We start from the raw sequence: 21,072 nt of genomic DNA, 5'->3' as shown, positions 1-21,072 counted from the left end.
TAGTTCCTAAAAAATAATAAAAACTCAATACAGTACACATAAAATATGTAATTACAATATAAAATACAATAAAACACACAACAATCTTATCATCACAGTATAAAGTCGCCCAGCGACACATAACAGTGACATTGCATACATCATGTTGCCTCCAGTGACTTAAGTATGTGTAAGCTTTATGCCTTGTTTCTGGATGCAACCAAGTAACAAGCAGATGGGGGAGAAGTGGCTGTATGGGGTGTGTGGATAGAGTGTGAGCCTGTAGCAATGCAGGTCCAGTCCAGTCCAGTACATAGTTCTTGTTGTAGTTGTGATCAATTGTGATGGATAACAGTAGTAGATGTAAGGACAGTGGGGGTTAAAGTGCTGGAATAATGGAGAACAACAGAAGTTAAAGTGCTGTAGAGCTGACTTCTAAGTGCTGTCAGTTACATTGCAAAGTAAGAATAAGAATAACTTTATTCATCCCCAAGGGGAAATTCAATAAGAATAAACTCTTCTCTTCACAGAAGTATCCATTAGTAGTTTAGAAAAATATAATAAAAATTCAGTAAAACTAAGTAAAATTGCAGAGCTACCAGACTTTGCTGCTACTAGTTGAAGCACATGTTCTAAAAAGAGTAAACAAATAAGCCCGCAACAAAAGAGAGATAAATAATAATAAATAAATAGGAGAGGGAAAAAAAAAAAGAAGAAGAAGAAGAAGAAGAGAAATAAATAAATAAATAAATAAATAAAGCAGCCAGGGGAAAAGGGACTGTTTGGGGTGTGTAGATGAAGTGTAAAACTGCAGCAATGCAAAGTCCAGTTCATAGTTCTTGTTGTAGCTGTGATTAATTGTTTGTAGGAGTCAGTTATATTGTGAAGTGCATGGTAACTAAACACAAAAAGAAAGAAAGATTTAAATATGTAAGTAATATTACAGTATGTTATACTCCCCTTAAAAGGAAACTGAAGATGAAAAGACATTTACACATTAAGATGTATCAGTTTAAAAGGTTCATCTAATACAAATAGGCCTATCTGTATTTATGAAGCAAAATGAATAATGAGATAAAATTTCATACACATGTATAAGACGATGTAGAGCTGGGTTGTATATCAATATTATATGGATATGTTTAATATTAGACTAGATGTTGTCTTAGATGTTGGATATCATAGGTAAGTGTTATCTTTTCCTGGTTTTAACCTCCATTTGTTTGGTATGCATTTATAATCTAGTAAGTATTTTTTTTTTTTTTTCAAAAAAATAAGCAATATCTTTGAACAGTTAGTCATTTTTGAAAAAAAAAAAATTGTCCTCATTTGAGGACAGCAGGTTTTAATAGTCACACATGTAAAGTGTAAAACTGTTCATGTCAGTGCCTGTAAATAGATGTGCAAAAACAAAATTACAAACAATGCAACATTAGTTTTTGTAACGCTATGGGTTAGGGGTCACTTTTCAAGTCTGAAACTGTTCAAAACTGTTCATTTCAATGCCTGAACATGGCTGTACAAAAGCAAAATGCAAATAATATAACATATCTAAAAGCCTTGTGATTTGTTTGTCTTGTAACTCTGTATGGATTTTTTTTGGTCCATACTCCAAGCTAGAAATGATCTTTTTGTAAGTAGAAACAGTCTGTCACACCTAACTGGCCTGTGGGAAATGTTGCGATTATAGTCCCAATGTCCTCAAATTAGATCTTACTATATAATGACGAAAACTCTGTCTGTGTGTCTGTGGGTGTCTGTCTGTGTGTCTGTTCCACGTTTTTCTCCTCACTGACTTGGTCAATCCATGTGAAATTTGGCACAGTGGTAGAGGGTCATGGGAGGTTGCAAATGAAGCAATATTACATCAATTGGCCAAAGGGGTCGCTATAGCAACCAATTGAAATTGCAAACTTTAATGGTCATATCTCATGTCCCGTATGTCGTAGAGACATGAAACTTTGCACAGAGATGCCTCTCCTCATGAGGAACAAATTTGCCTCAAGAACCCATAACTTCCGGTTATATAGATTTTCGGCCATTTTGAATTTTTTGAAAAACACTTCAAATCGATCTCTTCCTAGGAAGTTTGACCGAGCTGCATGAAACTCAGTGAACATAATCTAGGGACCAATATCTAAAGTTCCCTCTTGGCAAAAGCTGGAAAACTTACTAAAACTGAGCTTCTATAAGGCAATGAATATTGTGGAGGGCGTGGCTCATCACATAAAGGTGTATAACATCTCAAGGGTTTCACCGATCACCACACAACTTTGTAGGCATGTGACCACACATAATCTGAGGGGACCCCTCCATTATTGACCCCATCAAACACAATGGGGGCGCTAGAGAGCTAATTTCTTATCTAGGCCTAACCACCATATCGATTTTTACTAAACTTGGTAGATAAGTAGAACAGGACGCCTCAAGGTGACTGGAGAAATTTAACTCTAATTGGCAACTGGGTGGCGCTGTTACAACAGAAAAATGGCTAAAATGCGACAGATCGCTGTGGCTGCAATCATACCATCACATTCACAAAAACTCTGTCTGAATACATTGCTCTTCTTCATGGGTTCAGTTGGCTATTTAATCTGCAATTTCCTATGACCTGTATCCCAAACACACACCATGTGAAACTGTACGTGGGCAACTGTGCACTCAATGGGTATGGACTAGTGTTAATAAAGTCCCGATTTCCTCTGATGAGTACTTCTTAACAGCATCTTAGCTTGTTACTGTTGCTAAAATTGGTCAAATGTGTATACCATATCAAACTTCAAACATTATTAAATATAAATAAACAAGTTTAAACCAATCAGGTTTTGTACCTTGTCCACTTTTGTGTCGGGATTGGCAGTATACTGACTTGGCAGATGGCTGCCATCTTATTTCTTTTAAATGGTTTTGTGTATTGTGCTTTTGCTACTGCTAAATGGCACATTAAGTGTCCACAAATGAGGACAACAGGTCTAAGTTAAGAAGAATGAAGTATAAGTTGCAGCAAACCCAAAATGTAATGTCCGCATATGAGGATGCAGGGTTGCAGGTTAAAATTGGATCCACATTACTGGTAATAATTTATTTTTTTTCTTTTTGTGTAAATACTGAGGTTACAGTTTACATTTTACAGGAAGAGTATGAAAAAGTTTTAATTTGAAAATTAACTAAAGCTGTCAGATCAATATAGTGCAGTAAAAAGTACAATATTTGCCTCAGAGTAGAGGTATGATGTTGCATAGAATAGAAAAACTCAAGTTAAGTACAAGTACCTCAAATTGTAAGTACTTGAGTGAAAGTAATGAGTTACATTCCACCACTTTAAATCATCTCAGAGAGTGTATGTAGTACCGCTTCTCCAACATGTGGAAACATATGGAGTGTGGCGCCTCCTGGTGGCCACTGTCCCACCATGCATCAATTCTTCTGGTGGTCAGTGAGAGATTGTCATACACAAAGGTTGCAGATTCAAGTCCCTGCCCGTTTCCTCTGGCTAATATCACTGATTCACACTGTCAAAGGACAGAAAGTTAAACATATAAAGTGGTCCTTATGGCTCAATACCCTGCATTGTTTTTAAAATGGAATCAAGAAAATATGCTTCATGACTGAGAAAATACAAGCAAGAGCAATATGATGCTGAAATTATACTTTTATTTATTTTTTCACTATTAAAAAACAACAACAAAAGAAAACAATAACATCTCATTTGGACGTGAGTTAAAGTTTGGTTAAAAGCTGGAGTCAATACTCTCTGGCTTTATTAGGTTCTTCATAACTATTTCCAAAAATCTTTTATCATATTTCATTTCTATCATCATGTATATATTACCTGTTTAATAAATAACATCAGGTTGATCACTATACAACTGGTGCATGACAAAAGCAAACAGTAAAATACTTCAAATGTAATAAATAAACAACAATGTCAATGCTTAGAATTGTACTGTTACAGCTTTTGTTGTCCTTGCTACAGTTACAAAAACACACCTTTGGTCTTTAACCATATATGTAGGTCTTACACTTACAGCTCCCGATACATGTAAATAAGTGCAATATTATCAGACACAAGGCTGGGATTTGTCTGAAACTGTTAAGTTTTGGCACTAACTCCAAAACTTCACATTTTACTCCAGTTCTGCAAGATCCTTCTGATACTATGTTGTGTCAAACTGACAAAGCAGATAACTATTCATCCCACAAAAATGTTCCCTTACAGGTCCAGTGTGTAGGGCTTAAGGGGGTATATTGGCAGAAATGGAATATAACTATCATAACCATGTTTTAATTAGTATATCTGAAACTATGAATCATTGTGTTTTTGTTACCTTAGCATGAGCCCTCAATATCTACATTATACATATATAACTAGATAGCAGACCCCAATGGGGCACCTTTTCCGTCCAATGGAGTTCATGTCTGGTGCATACACCAAAAAATAAAAAAGTTCAGCTATAGTTGTGTTCCTAAATATAAGCAAGGAAAACCCAATTTTATTTTGAACCAAAATATTCACCATAACTTATTAAAACCCCCTCTCCTGAAAATGGAATGGTTTTTTTTAGTTTTTTTTTATTTTTTTGCAACCTTTGCAAAAAAAGAAAGAAAGAAAAACAAAACAAAACATGGACCCGTGACCACATGCGTTGATATGACTACATCAGATTTAGCGAGGGCCCATTCACTGGACCTTGTGGGCGAGAAGTTTCAGTTGGTTGCAATCTGCAACCTCACCACTAGATGCTACTACACACTGGACCTTTAACAGTTTTCTCATGATGTCAAACATATTTCAAAGCTGAATATTTCACACATTTTAAGATGCTTGAAGACTAACACTGATCCCAAATAGGCTTTCTTTATCCTCCAAGAATCCAATCCTGGTTAAAAATTTCCTTCATCGCAAAAGATTATCTGTGAGATTACCTCAATATAAAATATCCATAGTTCTTCTTGTCATATGTGTACATCAACACAATATTAATGTTTTAAATCCAGCTCCTACAAAATACTTACAAAATAAAAGTTCCCTCTTCAATAAAAACAACACTGTATAAAAGCTTTTTGTTAACATATGCTACAGTAGATAACTTAACAGAGTGATGTCCAACACAGAAATGTGTCAAATAATTTGTTCGACACTGACAATAATAAAGCCTTTTTGTCACAGTGGCCAGGATCATCAGTGAAGCGTGCTCTCCTAGCACAGTACACATCAAAACACAAAGTAAACAAAATAAAACAAAGCAAAGAAAACTTATTGGAACTATGTCGCATATGCATGCATATCTCATCTAACAAGCTAACAATAAGGCAGCAGATTTATCTAGTGCACATCATCATTTTGCTGTTGCATAACTGAGCTAATTCTACCTCTAGTATAAAAACTCTACTTGGCTACTTAATAATATAGGTTGGTCATTCACTGGTAAAAAGGGATAACACATAAAAGTCGATTGTGTCAAGCTAAAATACAGTCACTGTGAATCAAATATTTAACAAAGAGTAATCTTTTCAAAGTATGTTTTCCATTTAACATAACACACTAAGCTACATGATAAAAGTACTTGGACGGGATTTAACTGCATTTCATTTGTACAGCACGTATCAGACAGGCAGAACTTTTTTTTCATCATGGAGAGCTGCTGTAACATCTTTCAGCAACTGTCATTTTTCATATGGCTTTGCTTTATAGTACTGAGGACGTTGTCACATATGCACTCACTATCAGATTTACACTGAGAGCTTTTTAGTAAATGGTCGCACTGCATGAATGCACAGATGTGAGGTAACCAGGAGCGTGTCTCAAATGGCACACTTCCGTTAGTACACTTCAATGTAATACACTACGCACAGTACGGACTTCTTGCGTGGTGCACTAATTTCAAATTGCAAATTGCAGACGGATGGTGGAGTATTATTGCCAACATTTGACTGCGAACTCAACCCACACATAAACCAAACTTACACCACAACTTTAATGCTGAATATAATATGCTGCTGTAGCTAGGAACATGTTAGCTAGCTAGCAAATGCTAACATTAGCCAGCAAGCTTATATTTGCACTCACATCATTGTTTGTGGTACTAAATTATTACAGATCAACAAACATTACAGTATTGATACTTAGTGCAAACAACATGTATAACTAACAAGCTTGTTGACAAGTCAACAAAGCTGACAAGTTTGCTGTCACAAAGATGGCGCCCGTTGAGGGACAGAAGTGTCCATCATTCCACACTCAGCTTTTGGACTGTTTTAAGTGTGTCAGTAGTACAGTGCATTTTCCTGTACTATGCAGTGTCTCAAATTATGAAGTGTTTAGTACAGAAGTATGCAATTTGAGACACACTGCAGGCCACTTCAGTGCCTGACTGTAAACATGCTCTCAGATTTCTTATGTAACCTGGTTTCTCTTAGTAATGTGATTACCAAGATGCATTTAAAAGTACCAAGGATGATACGGTTGAAAGCAGAAGAAGCTTAAAAGTGAATCTTGTAATTAAAATATTAGAATATACAATCTAGTATATTTTAATACAATACCAGACTGCCATATGTTCAAATGCTGATAGGGTTTTGATTGTTGTTATTCCTACTATTTATACTGGCTGTGAACAGATTCTTCCTAATGTGAGAAGGCTCAAAGGGACAGTTCACCCTGATATCAAATATACATATTTTTCCTCTTACCTGTAGTGCTATCTATCAGTCCAGTTAAACATTACTTTTAACTTGCTCCAATGACCGGTTGTTTTTTTATGTACCCTGTGCAGCAGATTCATGGGATCTCTTGCAAAACAACCTAAAGCTAAAGACTCTAACACTGCTTGGACGCTTTTGGCATTTACTCACTAACCGTCCACTATTGGCCTGTAACAGTTTACACTGACATTGTTTATTGTTTTACATGATTGTATTCAGGGGCGGAGCTATACTCTCAGCACAGGGGGGTGGAGCTTTCTCATGGGGCTCTTGTGACCAACTCATTTTAAGATGAGCTTGTTTTGAAGAACACATAGCCTAAAGAAAACAGGTTGCCAGTCAAATTAAAATGTTTCAGCACCAAGGACAGCGCTGTGCTGATCTAACAGCCATCAGCACCATCATCAGACCAGCTAAATTTGCGTAAGCGTAGGTCAATATGCACAAGGTATCAGCTGCTCAGCGATGGTATGCAGTTCAGAGCACACAGGAGCCCCACCAGTTCCTCCTTGGTCGTTAACAGTGACCACCATTGTGTATAAGAGGAAGGCTGACAGGGGGCCCCTGCCCATTGGGGGCCCTGAGGCAGCCGTACCAATGGCAGCTCTGCTTACAATTGTATTTCTATCTTGATTTGCTTCTGATTGTTTGCTTGATATCTTTGATCAAGCTCGGTAGGGTGTTATTGTTTAAAAGTCATCACTGAAAATCCCTAAATCTATTACCCAAGTCTTAAATTAAGGTTTGAATGAAAAAATTCATGAAGTGGGCATGTTTTTGTTTTCAGAAAAGTGACAAAAATTGTTGGCCAGCGGTTTCAGAGGCTATTCTGACCATCCGACAAGTACTTTGTTGAAGTATACCTGTGCCTTCAGACTCCTAAAGCCATAACTTAGCTTTAGCTGAACTATGGAATGTGTTTCTGTACATAGTGTTGATTGTGGACTCTGTCCCTCATCTTTTATTGTCCAGACACATAAGAAAAGGATCACTTCACAGCCAGTATGGAAAGCAGGAATTATTACCAATAGCTCTGTCAATGTACATATTACATCAGAGTAGGGTTTATGGATGATAACTTCATAGACAATCTCTCCTTCAAATACCATTTAGAAAGTCTCCACTTACATGTAGGCTTTCCACCCTACCCAAATAATGTTTGAATCACATACCAGCAGGTATTTCTGGACTGTTCTAAAAAAATACACAAAAATGAGATGCTTGTAGTTAAAAAAGAAGTCCTCCCTTCAGAGGGCGTGAGACCTCACAAGATTAAGAGTATAGCTATAAGTCATAAATGTTCCAAATCTAGCACCAACCTTTGGTCATGGTCTCGTAGATTAATATATATGTAGACTTCTGCAGGCTGGTTTAATGGGTTTTCATTAAAGTCTTGAGTCTGCTCTGAAAAATCAAGCCTGCATTAAACGAGGGATTAAAGAAGCACAACACAATCCTCTTCTTCTATAAAATATAGACAGGTTAAGGATATAGCTGCAACATTTGTAGGACAAGATTATTTTTTTTGCCTGGATCCGGGCAGATATGTCCAGGGATCTTTCCACGGTGGCCTCCATGCTTCATGTTACTATGGGGTCAAGATCAGATTAGGGTTTCTTGGTTGAAGACTTGGCCGTTGACTTAGCTGATGTTTTTGAAGGACTGCTCTGACACGGGGTGACCTTAAGATGGACGAAGAGCGAGGAGGGTGAAAGGCTGGAGCCATCCAGCTTGAGAAGTCGGACATGACGATAACCTGCAGAGATTAAGGAAAGAAGGTCAGGAGGGGAAACCGTGAACCTCAAACAAGTCTTTGATACAACCCCACACGCACCTGTGCGGAGACTCGTAAAAGGCAGGGTGTATTGTCCTAAGAAGTCATTGCTTGAGGTATAGTCATGGTCCTCCACCATGAAGCGAACCAGAGCCAGGTCAGGGACATGGACGGTAAAGTTGAAGGTACAGTCCCATCGTGGGTTAAAGCCTGAAACAAAGAAAAAAAACTTACTTACAGACTTATTCACACCAATTTGTGTAATTTTGCTCAGTTTTTTCGTTGACTACCACTTGGTAGAGTTTTTAACCACATCTCATGGTGTTAAAGGAATACTTTACCCCCTCAAATAACCATTTGTATGTCAACTACTCATGCCATGTTATGCTGAAATTGTGATGAAAACTTCTCGCATGCCTCTGGTGTGAATTAAGAATCCAAAAACTGCAAAAATTCTTGATGAATTAAAGTCATAAGGATCCAAGTTACAACAGCAAAACTATATCAAAACATCTGTTAACAAACTCTCACACAACTCAAGCAGTAAAAGCAAAGTCTCATTTATCCAGTCGTATGCTCAGTAATTCCCAAACTGACAGCTCTTTCTGACGAGGAACTGAACAGAAACTGAAACTTATCTCTGCTCTCTTCATTGCCAGATTCTGTTGACAAAAACAGTGATTTTACCTTGCAGAACACCGGAGGTGCTGGTCTAACACTGTCTCGATTGGTAGTTTGTTTGTGTATTATGTGACTTTGGTGAATCTAAACCAACCTTTGAAAACAAAAAAAATCACACAGGAACACTAACTACCTGATTGAGGCAGTGTTACATCAGCAGCTCATGTGTTCCGTTACTGTATTTGTCAATGGAGTCTGGCGATGAAGAGAGCTTAGATGAGTTTCAGTTTCAATTCAGTTTTATATAGTAAGGTCTTAGCACAAATGCACGTGTTTGTGAGGTACTGAGCATACAACGGGATAAGTGTGACTTGGATGATACTACATGAGTTGTGTGAGTTTGTAAACAGATGTTTGGATTCTGTTTTGCTTTTGTTAAACTCAATTCTTTGTTCACTGTGGGGCATGTGAGAAAGAAAAAAGTTTTACTCATGAATTCAATGTAACACGGGGTGAGTAACTGATATACAAATGGGGGCCTGTAACAATACAAGTATATGCATTGAACCATTCGGAATGAGGCTTTTGGTTCAGTACGTATCGCAAACCAAAACATACAAAAATATACAATTTAAATTGTATAAAAGATAATGTTCTCCACTGCACTCAACAATGCAGCTCACATAACCTAACAGACAACATTTGTGTGGCCCTACCACCCCAAAAGAGAACATTCTACTCCAGCGCGACACACTAGGAAGCAGCTACACTAAGCTAGCTTGTTGCAAGATGTTTAGTAACACCATGACCAGATTAGAAACAGAAGATCCTCCGATAACCTGCAGGTCCCATGCCTGCAGCCACTTTGGTTTTGCTTTAAATTATGAGGGTGATGGCGAGAGTGGTGGATAAAAAAACAACGGCATGTTGCAATTGCTACATGACAGTAGGTTACATCAGTTGGAATACTTTAAACATGTCAACTCATTTACGACGACATCACCTCAGTGTGTCAACTGTTGAAACTAGACAAAATCAAGGAGCAACACATGCTACAAGCTAACGTTATCCCTGTGGCATTTACACAGCCATTTCTGACTGATTCTGACAGAGCAAAGGACATCACAGCGACAATTGGTAACAAGTGGTCACTGGGGGAATAAGCCTCCCTTTAATTAGCTAAAATACTAACTGTCCGACTATCTAAAGCTGTGTACACATTCCTAAATGTTGCTACTGAAGCCATTTAATTTGACAAAGGGTGTTGTGTTAATAGGGTAGGCATTTACCATTGTTGCTGACATGATCAGTTTTCTTCTTATTGTTGTCAATGGGAACACCATGTATCTCCACCCACACCTGAGGGTCCACAATTGAGCTGGGTTTGTCCCATTCTGGTTTAGGCAGCTGCTGAGCTGAAATAACCTGGAATAACAATAAAAGTCAAAGCTTTTTTTTAATTGGAAAGAAGATCTTATTTGGTTCAGATGCTGATACACTCTTGTGGCATAGATTTCCGTCATGGGTCATGGTTGGATTCAAGATGCAGCTAATTACAACTCGCGATCCATTAAAATGAAAAACATCCATTCACCAAGCTTAAAATTCTTTTGTAATTCTTTGTTAAGGAAAATCATTATCTTTCCAATGCAAATTGACAGTGATGCAAATATTTGTGGACCTGCAGTTTCACCTACAGTATATTTGCTACTTGGAACTAATTTAGGGCTGGTTTACAGCAGCGTCTTACCCGCACTGTGAGTAGGACAGGTCTGTGGCCTGTACCTCCACCAACATTCTCTGGGTTGAAGGTGGTGTCAGGGCGGCACATGAAGGGAGGCTTCAACACGTACCCACACTGATTATTCTGCAGGAACCTGCCTTGGTTTAGGTCCATCTGCTCACCAGGTGTCTGAAAATTTAAAGCAACTGGAGAAAAGCACAACTGTGTTAGCAGATGCATTTACCACGATGTTAAGACCAATGGTTAGTGGAAGTATGGGTCGCGCACAATTAGACAAAAGATAGGAAAGTAAGAACAAAGAAGAATGTGTGTCTGCAGTCCTGTCACCAGAATAATATGCTAACATTGTAGGCTTAAAATACCCGGTTGGATGCTGCAAACCTGGCTGGACATGCCCCTAACTCTTGTTGAAAAATACCTGCTTTTATTGCAACAAGCATAGCTGCCAGCCTAGGGGAGATGGTTGCCAAGGTGTTTGAAAAAAAGCAGGTGTTTTTTCAGCTATTCTTTAACAAGAGTTTGGAATATATCCAACCATAAACCATTCTTAGACAAGAATCCGGGACATGTCTAGCTGTGTTTGTGGCAATCTGGAAATCCATCGGTAAAAAAAAAAAAAATTTTACAATGTAATGTAAATTGCAGAATCTGTCTTGAGAGATTATGTTTGTGGTGACAAAAGGGTATTTCTTAACAAGAGTTTGGGACATGTGCAGCTGGATTTGTAGCAACAAACTCTTAAATACGGTTTGGGACATGGGGACATGGGAACATGTGTAAAGGATTTGTGGCAATAAAAAAGTGGGGACATGTCCAGCTGGGTTTGTAGCAATGAAATTGTGGTTTGTTTTATAGGAGTTAAGGACATGTTTCACCATGTTAGTAGTGGCAATCGGAGGTATTTTTTTAACCAAGAGTTTGGGACACATCATGCTAATTTGTGGCAACAAAAACATGTTTTTTTATTGAGAGTTTGAGATATATTCAGCTGTATTAATAATGACATAAGGAGGTATTTTTTAACAAGGGTTTGGGACATATCTAGCCAGATTTGTAGAGACAAAAGTGTGTGTTTTTAAACAAGAACTGGGGACGTGAACAGCTGTGTTTGTAGCAAAAAACATGTTTTTTAATGATGTTTGGACATGTTAAGCTGTGTTTGTAGATAAAAAAAACGGGTAGTTTTTCTTGACAGTTTCTGTGTATTTTTTTTTACAAGAGTTTGGGAATTGTCCAGCTGGGTTTAAAGCAACAAAAGCTAGTATGTAAGCCAAAACATAATGATTTGTAATGAAATCTTAAACAAATGGCTTTTGAGCCTAAACTTAACCACACATTAACCAAATAATTTTCACAACATAAAATTGAGAATTGAGACGTAAAGTTTAAATTCATGAAACATACAAATGTGACATATCTGTGGTTTGCAGAAATGTACAGTGCCAACATTCATTCTGGCAATTCACCCTTTGCTAAGGCCCGCCCCCCTTAGTTACTGTTGCTAAGTCTGACAAACTTTCGGTTTCGGAGCTAGACTGGCATGGCGCTCCCACTGTTGCTAACTGCACTCCCTGGAGAAATACTCTCAAATTTTTTGGAAAAACAAAAAAGTGATTTCAGACAGAAGCAGACAGAAGGGTCTACAATATGCATTTTAAGGATAAATTCAGGATGTCGACACAGCAATGAAATCAAGGTAACAAAATAAAGGTTGAAGCTAAAGCCTACAGTTCACAGAGTAAAAGTCTCTGCACACAATGCGTTGACACGCACACAATATCAGCAAAGTTTCCCTGCTTCCCTTCACTGGTTCCTGTACAGCAGGGTCAGTCTTTTTTTCACTGTTATAATCATTAACAAGCAAAAGCAGCATGTGTATACATTCAGTGGGCTATATCTTCAGTAGCTAGCTAGCTAACCCTACACTTTTCAGGGTTTGATTTTGGTTTTGGAACAGGAAAGAAACATATATCTCCTTCCAACCTCTCCAGGTAACGAGTATCATTAATACACAATGTGCCCCAGGCACAACATTTAGCTCCAAATCCACAAAACCAGCTTGAAAATGAAGGAAATCGGAAACAATTGCATTACAGTCAATGGAGCACGGGTGTGTTGTTGTCGGACCCTGGTCTGAGCCGGCCCAATGCTACGTTATGATTGGCCAGTCTACGTCCAGGGGTGGGACTTAGCGAAGGGTCAGTTGGGTTGATGTCTGAATAACAACTCTTGTTTTGTCAGCCTGCATCTCTTGTGAGTAGAAGGACATAAAATAAGCTCTCACCAATTTGACAGCCTCCATTCCACATCTCCTGAGGGTTGTAGTTGGAGGACTGGAGGCGCTGGCCTGAGGGGTAAATCCTGCTGAGCTGGTGGCTGTTGTGACGAACAAAATACATCCCTGGAGGGGACGGACAAGAAAAGTCCAATTAGTCTCGTAAGCTGAAGCAAGGCTCATTTTGCTTTTGTGCTGCCTGAACAAAATAGACTCAACAGCTAACTGTCAGTATACAACCAAATCTAAATGATCTGTGGGCAGCATGCAAACCTTTACTTTTAGAAAGTATGTTTAGTCACATGCACACATCATACCTGAGTCCTTAATGAGCCTGAGTGCTTCACTCTCGGAGAAAGAGGACAGGTCAGTTGCCGGGTGTTTGGCTGCTTGTTCAAAGCTTTTAAAGGGAACACTGCGGGTGTACACCACCAGCTCGGACAGCTCTGGACTCAGTTTAGACACACCTGGCTAAAAGGCACACACAAAAACCCATCACATCACACCAGCAATCAGTAAAAGCCACGGCTGCTAGGATAAAGGTGAGCTGCTGGTGTTGTACCCACCACCTTCTTGTCCTCTTTCTTTCTGCAGGATCTGCTGTCAGTGCAGCTGGCCTCCTCGTCTGAGGAGCTGAGATCTGAAGAGCTGGATGAGCACTCCACCACGCGCTCCCTCTTCCCCTTCACCAGGATTTTACCCTTAAGATCCTGCACAAACAACCAGCACATTACAAACACTATACATGTACCATACAAACTTTGTTGAAGATGATACTAATAGTTAAACTATTTTTTATGATAAAAATACTCAGACTTCATTACTGCCAGGGATGGGTTTACACTGGAGTTAGAAGAAAGCCCGGAAAGAGTGCCTTATGTGTCAGAATCAGATGCTGATGGCCACTGACCAAGCTGTCATATTTGACACCCTCGGAATGAGAATGGGCGGACGAAGCACTATGGTAAAGCACAAGTAACTGTCCCTGCAAGTACCTGGCTCCAGGCATGGTTACCCTAACCTCTTAACCCTCTACCAAGCACTGTGCTCACATTTAAGAAGTAATAACCAATCCCAGAGAAACAGCACCAGGCTTTGAGCGAATTCTACCAGACTGTGGAATTACAACTTCAGGGTCTATTATGTGATGCCATATGGCCCAAAAAGACTTTTTTTTTTCATAGACTTACATAAGAGACATTTGTAGATCAGTGGATAAATTCTGTTGAGCGACACAACCCCCACAAAATAACTTCACTATCAGGATTTCACAATCGGGATTTGTTTCATCATTTTATCCCCATTCAAGCTAGGGCTAAACCTGAAGTTAGGCGCTTGACCAGTCTTCAGTGTGCCTGCTTTTTGGGCATGAGATCAAATCAAACTTTTTTGGCTTCATGCACCTGTAAGCATCTTTTATAGGAAAAAACAGGGCTCTGCCTCCAATGTTGTATCCAGTTCTCTTTATACATCCACAATTATAATTCTTACTCTAAAGCCCTGTTTCCACCAAGCAGTCCAGTTCAGTTCAGTTCGGTATACATTTTTTGACCAATGGAACTGATCCTTACTGTCTCCAGTTTTGGTCACCCCTCTGTTGGGGTACCTAGCACACAGACCCAATACTAAAAGGTGGAGCTAGAAACACTGCAGTCTGTTGATTAGTCAATAGTGGGTAGTCACTCTTGCTCAGGGCTGAGTTGAAGCTGGTTTTGGAGCTTATGTAACCACTGTTCATACCGACTGCCGGCAACTTTTAAGGTGGAACATTTATTTGTAATGTTATTAAATGCATTAGTTGACAATGTGAATCCGTCAGCACACCTTAAATTTCAATATGACAACTTTGACCGTCCATTAGTTTTTATTGTCTGTCTTTGATGACACTTTTTACACTACAAGTCACGTTCACCCAATCACACACACATTCATACACTGGTGGCCGAGGTTACCATACAAGGTGCCACCTGCTACTCAGTTTTAACACATTCACATACTGATGGAACAGCCATCGGGAGCAATTTGGGGTTCAGTATCTTGCTCAAGGATACTTCGACATGCAGCCTGGAGGAGCCCGGGATCAAACCGCTGATCTTTCGATTGGTAGACGACCCGCTCTACCTCTGAGCCACAGCCGTCAACTGTCTAAAGGGTTACTTTTGGTTCCAAAGGTACCGTACCAAAAGTGTTCAGCAGAAACAGGGCTTAAGATACTGTCCTTTGCGAGGAGTAACCCTAGTCCTAACCCTTAAGGTCTGTGCTTTACTTCAGATCCAGCCACTCCCTCCTGCCCTGCAGTTTCCAGCCTTTTCCACCACCTACCCTGCCCACATACTCACCTACGTCCCATTCCCTAATCAGCCTGGCAGTATATTTACCAGCCCATGTCCAGCTACACTTTGCCAGATTGTCATTGTTTCTTATGCCTTAGCTTCATAGTCCTCTGACCCCTAGCCTGTACCTGAACTTGATCTGTTCTCTGTTTTGACACATTGCCTGTTTCTGACCTGCTCACCTGTCACACCCCTCTTGGATTGGTTTGTTCAGACAAACCCTTGTGCCTCACATTCACACCCATGACACTTTGATCATGATTGCTACTAATATAATAATGTATGACAACAGTGAGTGTAAAATCCCCAACTCTGCAAATAATAAAATCACCTGAGTGTAATAAAAGGCACCCACATGACAGTGGTCAGAAGGCAACACTATTGTGAAGGCGCCTCAAGGGAGTGTGAATACTGGGGCACAGATCATGAGTGCACACACTAACCGTTCCACACATTATGATTACGAGGAAATGAAGAATAAGTGGGACACAGAGGAGCAGATGGCCCCAGATTTCCCATCTTACACAAACAGTTGTTCTCTCCTTTAATCCTAACAGTTGCTACCAAGACAGAGAAAGTGTTTACAAATCCTGCACAGACATAAATACAGAGAAATAAAAGTCTTGCCATCCAGTTGGAGAGAGTTTAGATATTAAAAAGTGTGCCGGAGTGAAGACCTTGCATAGGAATCTGACTGAGTCACTGGCTATTTTTAACCACATCCACATTCCACTGAAAAGTAGCAACTGCACTCCAAATATCTATCTGGACAAATCATTTAATTGTGTCAGGCAACTGCAAAGCCTGCCACAGTGTGGTTCCAGTGCATGCCCGCATGATCTGTGTCTCAATGAAAGATGTGATTAGTTTCACTAAATATAGTAGCTCTTATAGGGACTGATCTTTATCAGAATACGGAAAAATGTTTCCTTGCCTCTGGAGAAGGCAGGGTGTTAGGATCAAAATCATCAAGGGGCTTGGTGAGCAGTTTGTCTCCCAGGATGGATCGCAGGTTTTGAGCCATCACTGTCTGCTGCTCCACGGAGCAGTGGTTCTCCAGGGACAGGATCAGAGGATAAGGAGATGCCTGCCAGAGAGGGATGATAGTGCACACACAGGAAAAAAAAAGATTTATTCTAAAGAGCAGAAAAAGGGAAGTCTGCATAAGTATATCATCTCTGTCCACACAAATTGATTAAAATAATTTAGAAACTAAACTTATAATTTTCATCTGTAGTGTATATCTCTGCATGATTGTGACAAAGGCAAATATTGTACGCCTTTATTTTTTTCCAGGTGACAAAAATGATTCTGATTCTGGTAAAATACTCACTTTGAAAGCGTAGTCGTTAATAGTCTCAATGACTTCGACAAAGGGCACTTTGGAGGTGAGTGTGTGTCCATGATAGATGACCGGCTCTCCTTTATCTCCATCCCAACAGTCCAGCTCCACACAGCGGCAGCCATGATTCAGGGCTCTGAGAGAAATATCATCATTAGGAATCTCTGCGCCAGATGTCTGAGTGAGTAAAGGTGTAATTTAAGAGTTTGTAACTATTCTGTACGCTTTATCTCCTTCTGTTGGCAACTTGTACAGATTGCAATGACATCCAAAGACTAGCTGTACTCCTGTCTATGGCATGCATCCCTGTCAAAATGCATCAAGGCCTAACTGGCATCTTTTGAATATTTTATGATGGATATTTTAGAAGATGTTCTTTCATTGTAGTTTTATATTGGATTGAACTTGTTCCTGTGCACCATGAACTCCATCTTTGGGATATAGACTGACTTCTATCATCTTCGTAGTATTTCTGTCTCATGTCACTCCCTTTGTACCCCCCTGGAAAGGCGTATCTCACAGTTTGAAAACCTGTGCTCTAAAAGCTTCCAGGGGGCATCCTTACTAGATACCAGAACCATCTTAGCTGACTTCTTGCAATGCAAAGAAGAGGTGGTTGTGTTCTGAGCTCCTTTTAGATGCACAAGCGCACATCCACACCAATACATTGTCATGAAAAAAAATCTCTGTACACATGAGCATTTAAGCACCATTTTTGTCCATGCTAACAAGCCTGAAAACACATATCACATGACCATTCATGTACACTGGGCATGCGCATACTGATATCAACAGGAAGCAGATTGTCTACTCTACTGTTAGTTGCTCATTTACAGAAAATACTATGTAGATGGCGAAAAGTAAGACCACAGATTTATTTAATGACAAGGTGATGCTGTAGCTGAAAATAATACATGAGAATAAGGCATTCAAGTGGCGGAAAACAGATTGGGAGTCTTTGCAAAGCAAATACGGTGACATATCAGAGCAATACTGTGAGCATTATCCATCGCCAGAGGAAGCCATAGCAATGGGAAAGGAGTACCCACACAGGAAGGCTAAAATCACAAAAGGTATGTAGACCTAGCTATAATGTTTGACTTGACACGTTGTGACTGATAAGGCCCAAATCGGGAAGAACGTGGGTGTCTGCATTATCATTTCCAAAAGCCTATCTTTACATCTGTCCAGAGTAAAACCCAACTTTGATGTTTTCCAACTAAAATGTGGGTTAGTAGTGTTTTCAAAGGTCCTATTATCCTATTAGATTATTATTATATTATTATCCTATTAAACATGCTTTGTGAGGTCACAGTGACCTTTGAACACTGACCACCAAAATAAGATCAGTTCATCCTTGAGTCCAACTGAACCTTTGTGTAAAAGTTCTCTCAAGGTGTTCTTGAGATATTCCATTTACAAGAATGAGACGGACGGGGTCACAGTGACCTTGACCTTTGACCACCAAAATCTTATCAGTTTATCAGTGAGTTCAACTGGACGTTTGTGCCAAATTTGATGAGACCCCCCTCAAGGTGTTCTTAAGATATCGTAATCAGGAAAATGGGACTTACATACAACCCAAAAACATAATGCCTCTAGCAACCCCTGTCACCAGCACTGAGGCATAAAAACATATAGTGACCATAGTGTGCACATTGTTTTACTTTTCACAGGAGTGTTAACTACTCTTATGTGACATACCTCCCCTGTAACATATTGCTAGACTGCACTTGTCTGTGATGGTAAAAATAATAATGATGTGACTGAGTCTGCATACATATCAATTGCATCCTATAAAATCAAACAAAACAAGGATGACTGAGCTATCTGGTTTGTTTTAGCTGCTGATAAATTAGCTTTACCTAGCAAATTACAAAGCAAAACATAGCACATTGGCATGTTTATTCAGAAAATGTTTCAAAGGGCTTATATACATGTATTGTATTGTATGTGTGGGGTGCTGTTCCTTCTTACCGAATGTACGGCTCTGTGCTGCTGCTCCCAGTCAGCTGGTCCTTAGTGAGGTAGGTGTTGTGGGACGAGGAGATGAAGTAGTGGGCCAGTGGGTGATTCATGTCTTGGTAAACCCTTGCATGGTCCGGGTTAAACACACAGTTCTCCTTAGACAGCATGTACATGGTAAAGCCATTGGGGGTCATGAACTGGTTCTTCTGGGCTGTACTAGGCAAAAGCACCAACACACGTCAATAAAGGAGGAGAATTATTTTATAGCGAGTAAACTGGTAGTCATAGTGTAGTTTGTAAAATACCATTCATTTTTAACAGTTTAAGCTCTATGATGTGTTTTTGGGACATACAGTGTAAAGCTGATATGATAGCATGTTTATAAATAAAAAAGATATAAAGCATGTTTTTTCTTATTTTTGGAGGCAGTCATCCCTATCGTGCCTGCAACTAGTTAAAAATGCAGCAGTGAGTATCCGTGGCCTGGAAGAATTGATTTTAAGATTCTTTTAATTGTTTCTAACTCACTGCTTAGACGGGCACCAGCTTACATCTCTGATCACCTGAAGACCCACAAACATCAAACCAACACCAAATTCTATTGGCAAGGAAGGATGACTGTTGCAACGCTTCACGTCACCTGTGTCTTGTCCAAAAAGTTGTACATGAACACACCAGAAAGACAGACATTACTAACACGTATGTTCAGTGCCTACGTGAGAGGAAATAACTCTCCATACTAGCAGGCAGCAGCGATTTGTATTTGTTATTCAAAAAGGGAAACTGGAAGCCAGTGAGCACTAATTCAAGACATTAATAACGCAATCTGATGTTGAATGCACAAAAGATATTTGCTGTTTCTGCTGGGGAAACAGATGTCACTGACATTAACTGACGACCAGCTGTTGGCTTGATGCGTCAGGGCTTTTAGTCCCTATGCTATGGCCAGACTCCTCAGATCCTCTACATCAAATTCTAAAGGTGTCCAAACTGTTTTTCATTGTTGACTGTGATACAATTTACCTCTCACTGTCAGTTTGTCCCCATCTAATCCCATCCTTTCCAACTCATTTGAAATTGATTTTTTGGCAAGCTGATTTGGTTATTGTGAGAGCCCAATATTCACTCTCCTTTTAGCTCTATTTTGGTCCTCACCAAATCCTGAGAAAAGCTGAACAGCTGCTGGATGCTCTGTGTGTAACATCTAGTCACTAACTTTGCTGGTCTCCCATTTGGTGCTGGGCAGGTAGCGAAGGGTCTAATGGGTTTATCAGAACCATTTTGCTGAACACACACCAAATAAATGTTGGTACTTTGCAAAATATTGTTACTTAGCACCGTACCCCACTCATTAAGTTCATAGGTGAGGATGAGGCTTTGGGCATGGATGAGTGAAGCATCCTCCCCCTGGTCCTTCAAGAAATCCCTCAGGTCCACAGTGGAAAGTACACAGCCGTTTGCAGAGTAGCGGATAAACACAGCATCCAGCTCTGGTCTCCGTAACAACTCCCTGCAGAACACTTCAATCTCCCCGTGGTCCAGACGGCCGTCGGCAGACTGGTCACATTTCTATCAGAGAAATAGAGTAAAATGCAGATGATCACTCTTTGTTTAGTTTTTCAGGCTGTTCTTTAATTATCCAAGTGACACACTGTCATTGGAGGTCTGTCGTTAGTTATGTCAAATGAGTTTATAAATCATTTTGAATTACTGATGGAAATCCCAGACATGGGGCCAGTGTTTTTAAGTATGTATGGGTGTGCTACCTGAAAGAGGCTCCTGGCATACTGGTCACTCAGGTCAATGTTGATCATCTGCAGCAGTGTCTGGACTTCGTCATAGCTCATCTTATCATCATGGTTCTGGTCAGCCCGACTCAGGTAAGCATGAATCCAGGTGACACACAAACATAGTCAAGGAAGCAGCAAGAGCAGAAATGTACAGTTTTTGGTGGTGTTTGATCAATATGGAGTTTGAAGAACAGAAGTAATAATTATACTAATTCTGCCTATGGATATTTTGTGTTGGTGTCCTGGTTTTTTTTAAAACATTTCCTTCAAAAAACATGAATTACCGCCTAATGGTTGTACGTTTAGAGTTACATCCATGTCTGTGAAAACATGGATGTTTCACACACATCTTCCCCCCAGCAGCTAAGAGGATCTATACAATCAGCACGGTTTCAAGGTGGACACCCAAGATTAGTGTCACCAATTCAGTGTATTTTTGAATACACAGTATAATGTCATTCTTTTGTCCTATTAGACATTTGAGTGAAATGTCATAATTAGCGCATTAATTCTTGAGTTATGGCTCAAAGTATGTTTTGTG

The 21,072-nt window shown here is 39.6% G+C and overlaps 1 protein-coding gene across 1 annotated transcript in view; it reads right to left on the bottom strand.

The window, feature by feature from the left end:
- Positions 1 to 3,613: 3,613 nt before the first annotated feature.
- plcd3b (phospholipase C, delta 3b) overlaps positions 3,614 to 21,072 on the bottom strand; it is a 43,252-nt gene continuing 25,793 nt past the window's right edge. Inside the window, exons 5-16 of the mRNA XM_033612224.2 lie at positions 20,508 to 20,637; positions 20,085 to 20,310; positions 18,751 to 18,952; positions 16,765 to 16,909; positions 16,366 to 16,518; positions 13,665 to 13,808; positions 13,416 to 13,569; positions 13,108 to 13,224; positions 10,830 to 11,008; positions 10,369 to 10,504; positions 8,519 to 8,668; positions 3,614 to 8,440 (exon numbers count right to left, since the gene is read on the bottom strand). Coding sequence (XP_033468115.2) covers positions 8,292 to 8,440; positions 8,519 to 8,668; positions 10,369 to 10,504; positions 10,830 to 11,008; positions 13,108 to 13,224; positions 13,416 to 13,569; positions 13,665 to 13,808; positions 16,366 to 16,518; positions 16,765 to 16,909; positions 18,751 to 18,952; positions 20,085 to 20,310; positions 20,508 to 20,637 — 1,885 coding nt within the window. The 3' untranslated portion in view covers positions 3,614 to 8,291. The remainder of the gene's footprint in view (positions 8,441 to 8,518; positions 8,669 to 10,368; positions 10,505 to 10,829; positions 11,009 to 13,107; positions 13,225 to 13,415; positions 13,570 to 13,664; positions 13,809 to 16,365; positions 16,519 to 16,764; positions 16,910 to 18,750; positions 18,953 to 20,084; positions 20,311 to 20,507; positions 20,638 to 21,072) is intronic.

This window comes from Epinephelus lanceolatus, chromosome 21, assembly GCF_041903045.1.
Source record: "Epinephelus lanceolatus isolate andai-2023 chromosome 21, ASM4190304v1, whole genome shotgun sequence".
In the NCBI taxonomy this organism is placed as follows: Eukaryota; Metazoa; Chordata; class Actinopteri; order Perciformes; family Serranidae; genus Epinephelus; species Epinephelus lanceolatus.
This window is presented reverse-complemented; position numbering and strand designations above follow the sequence as displayed.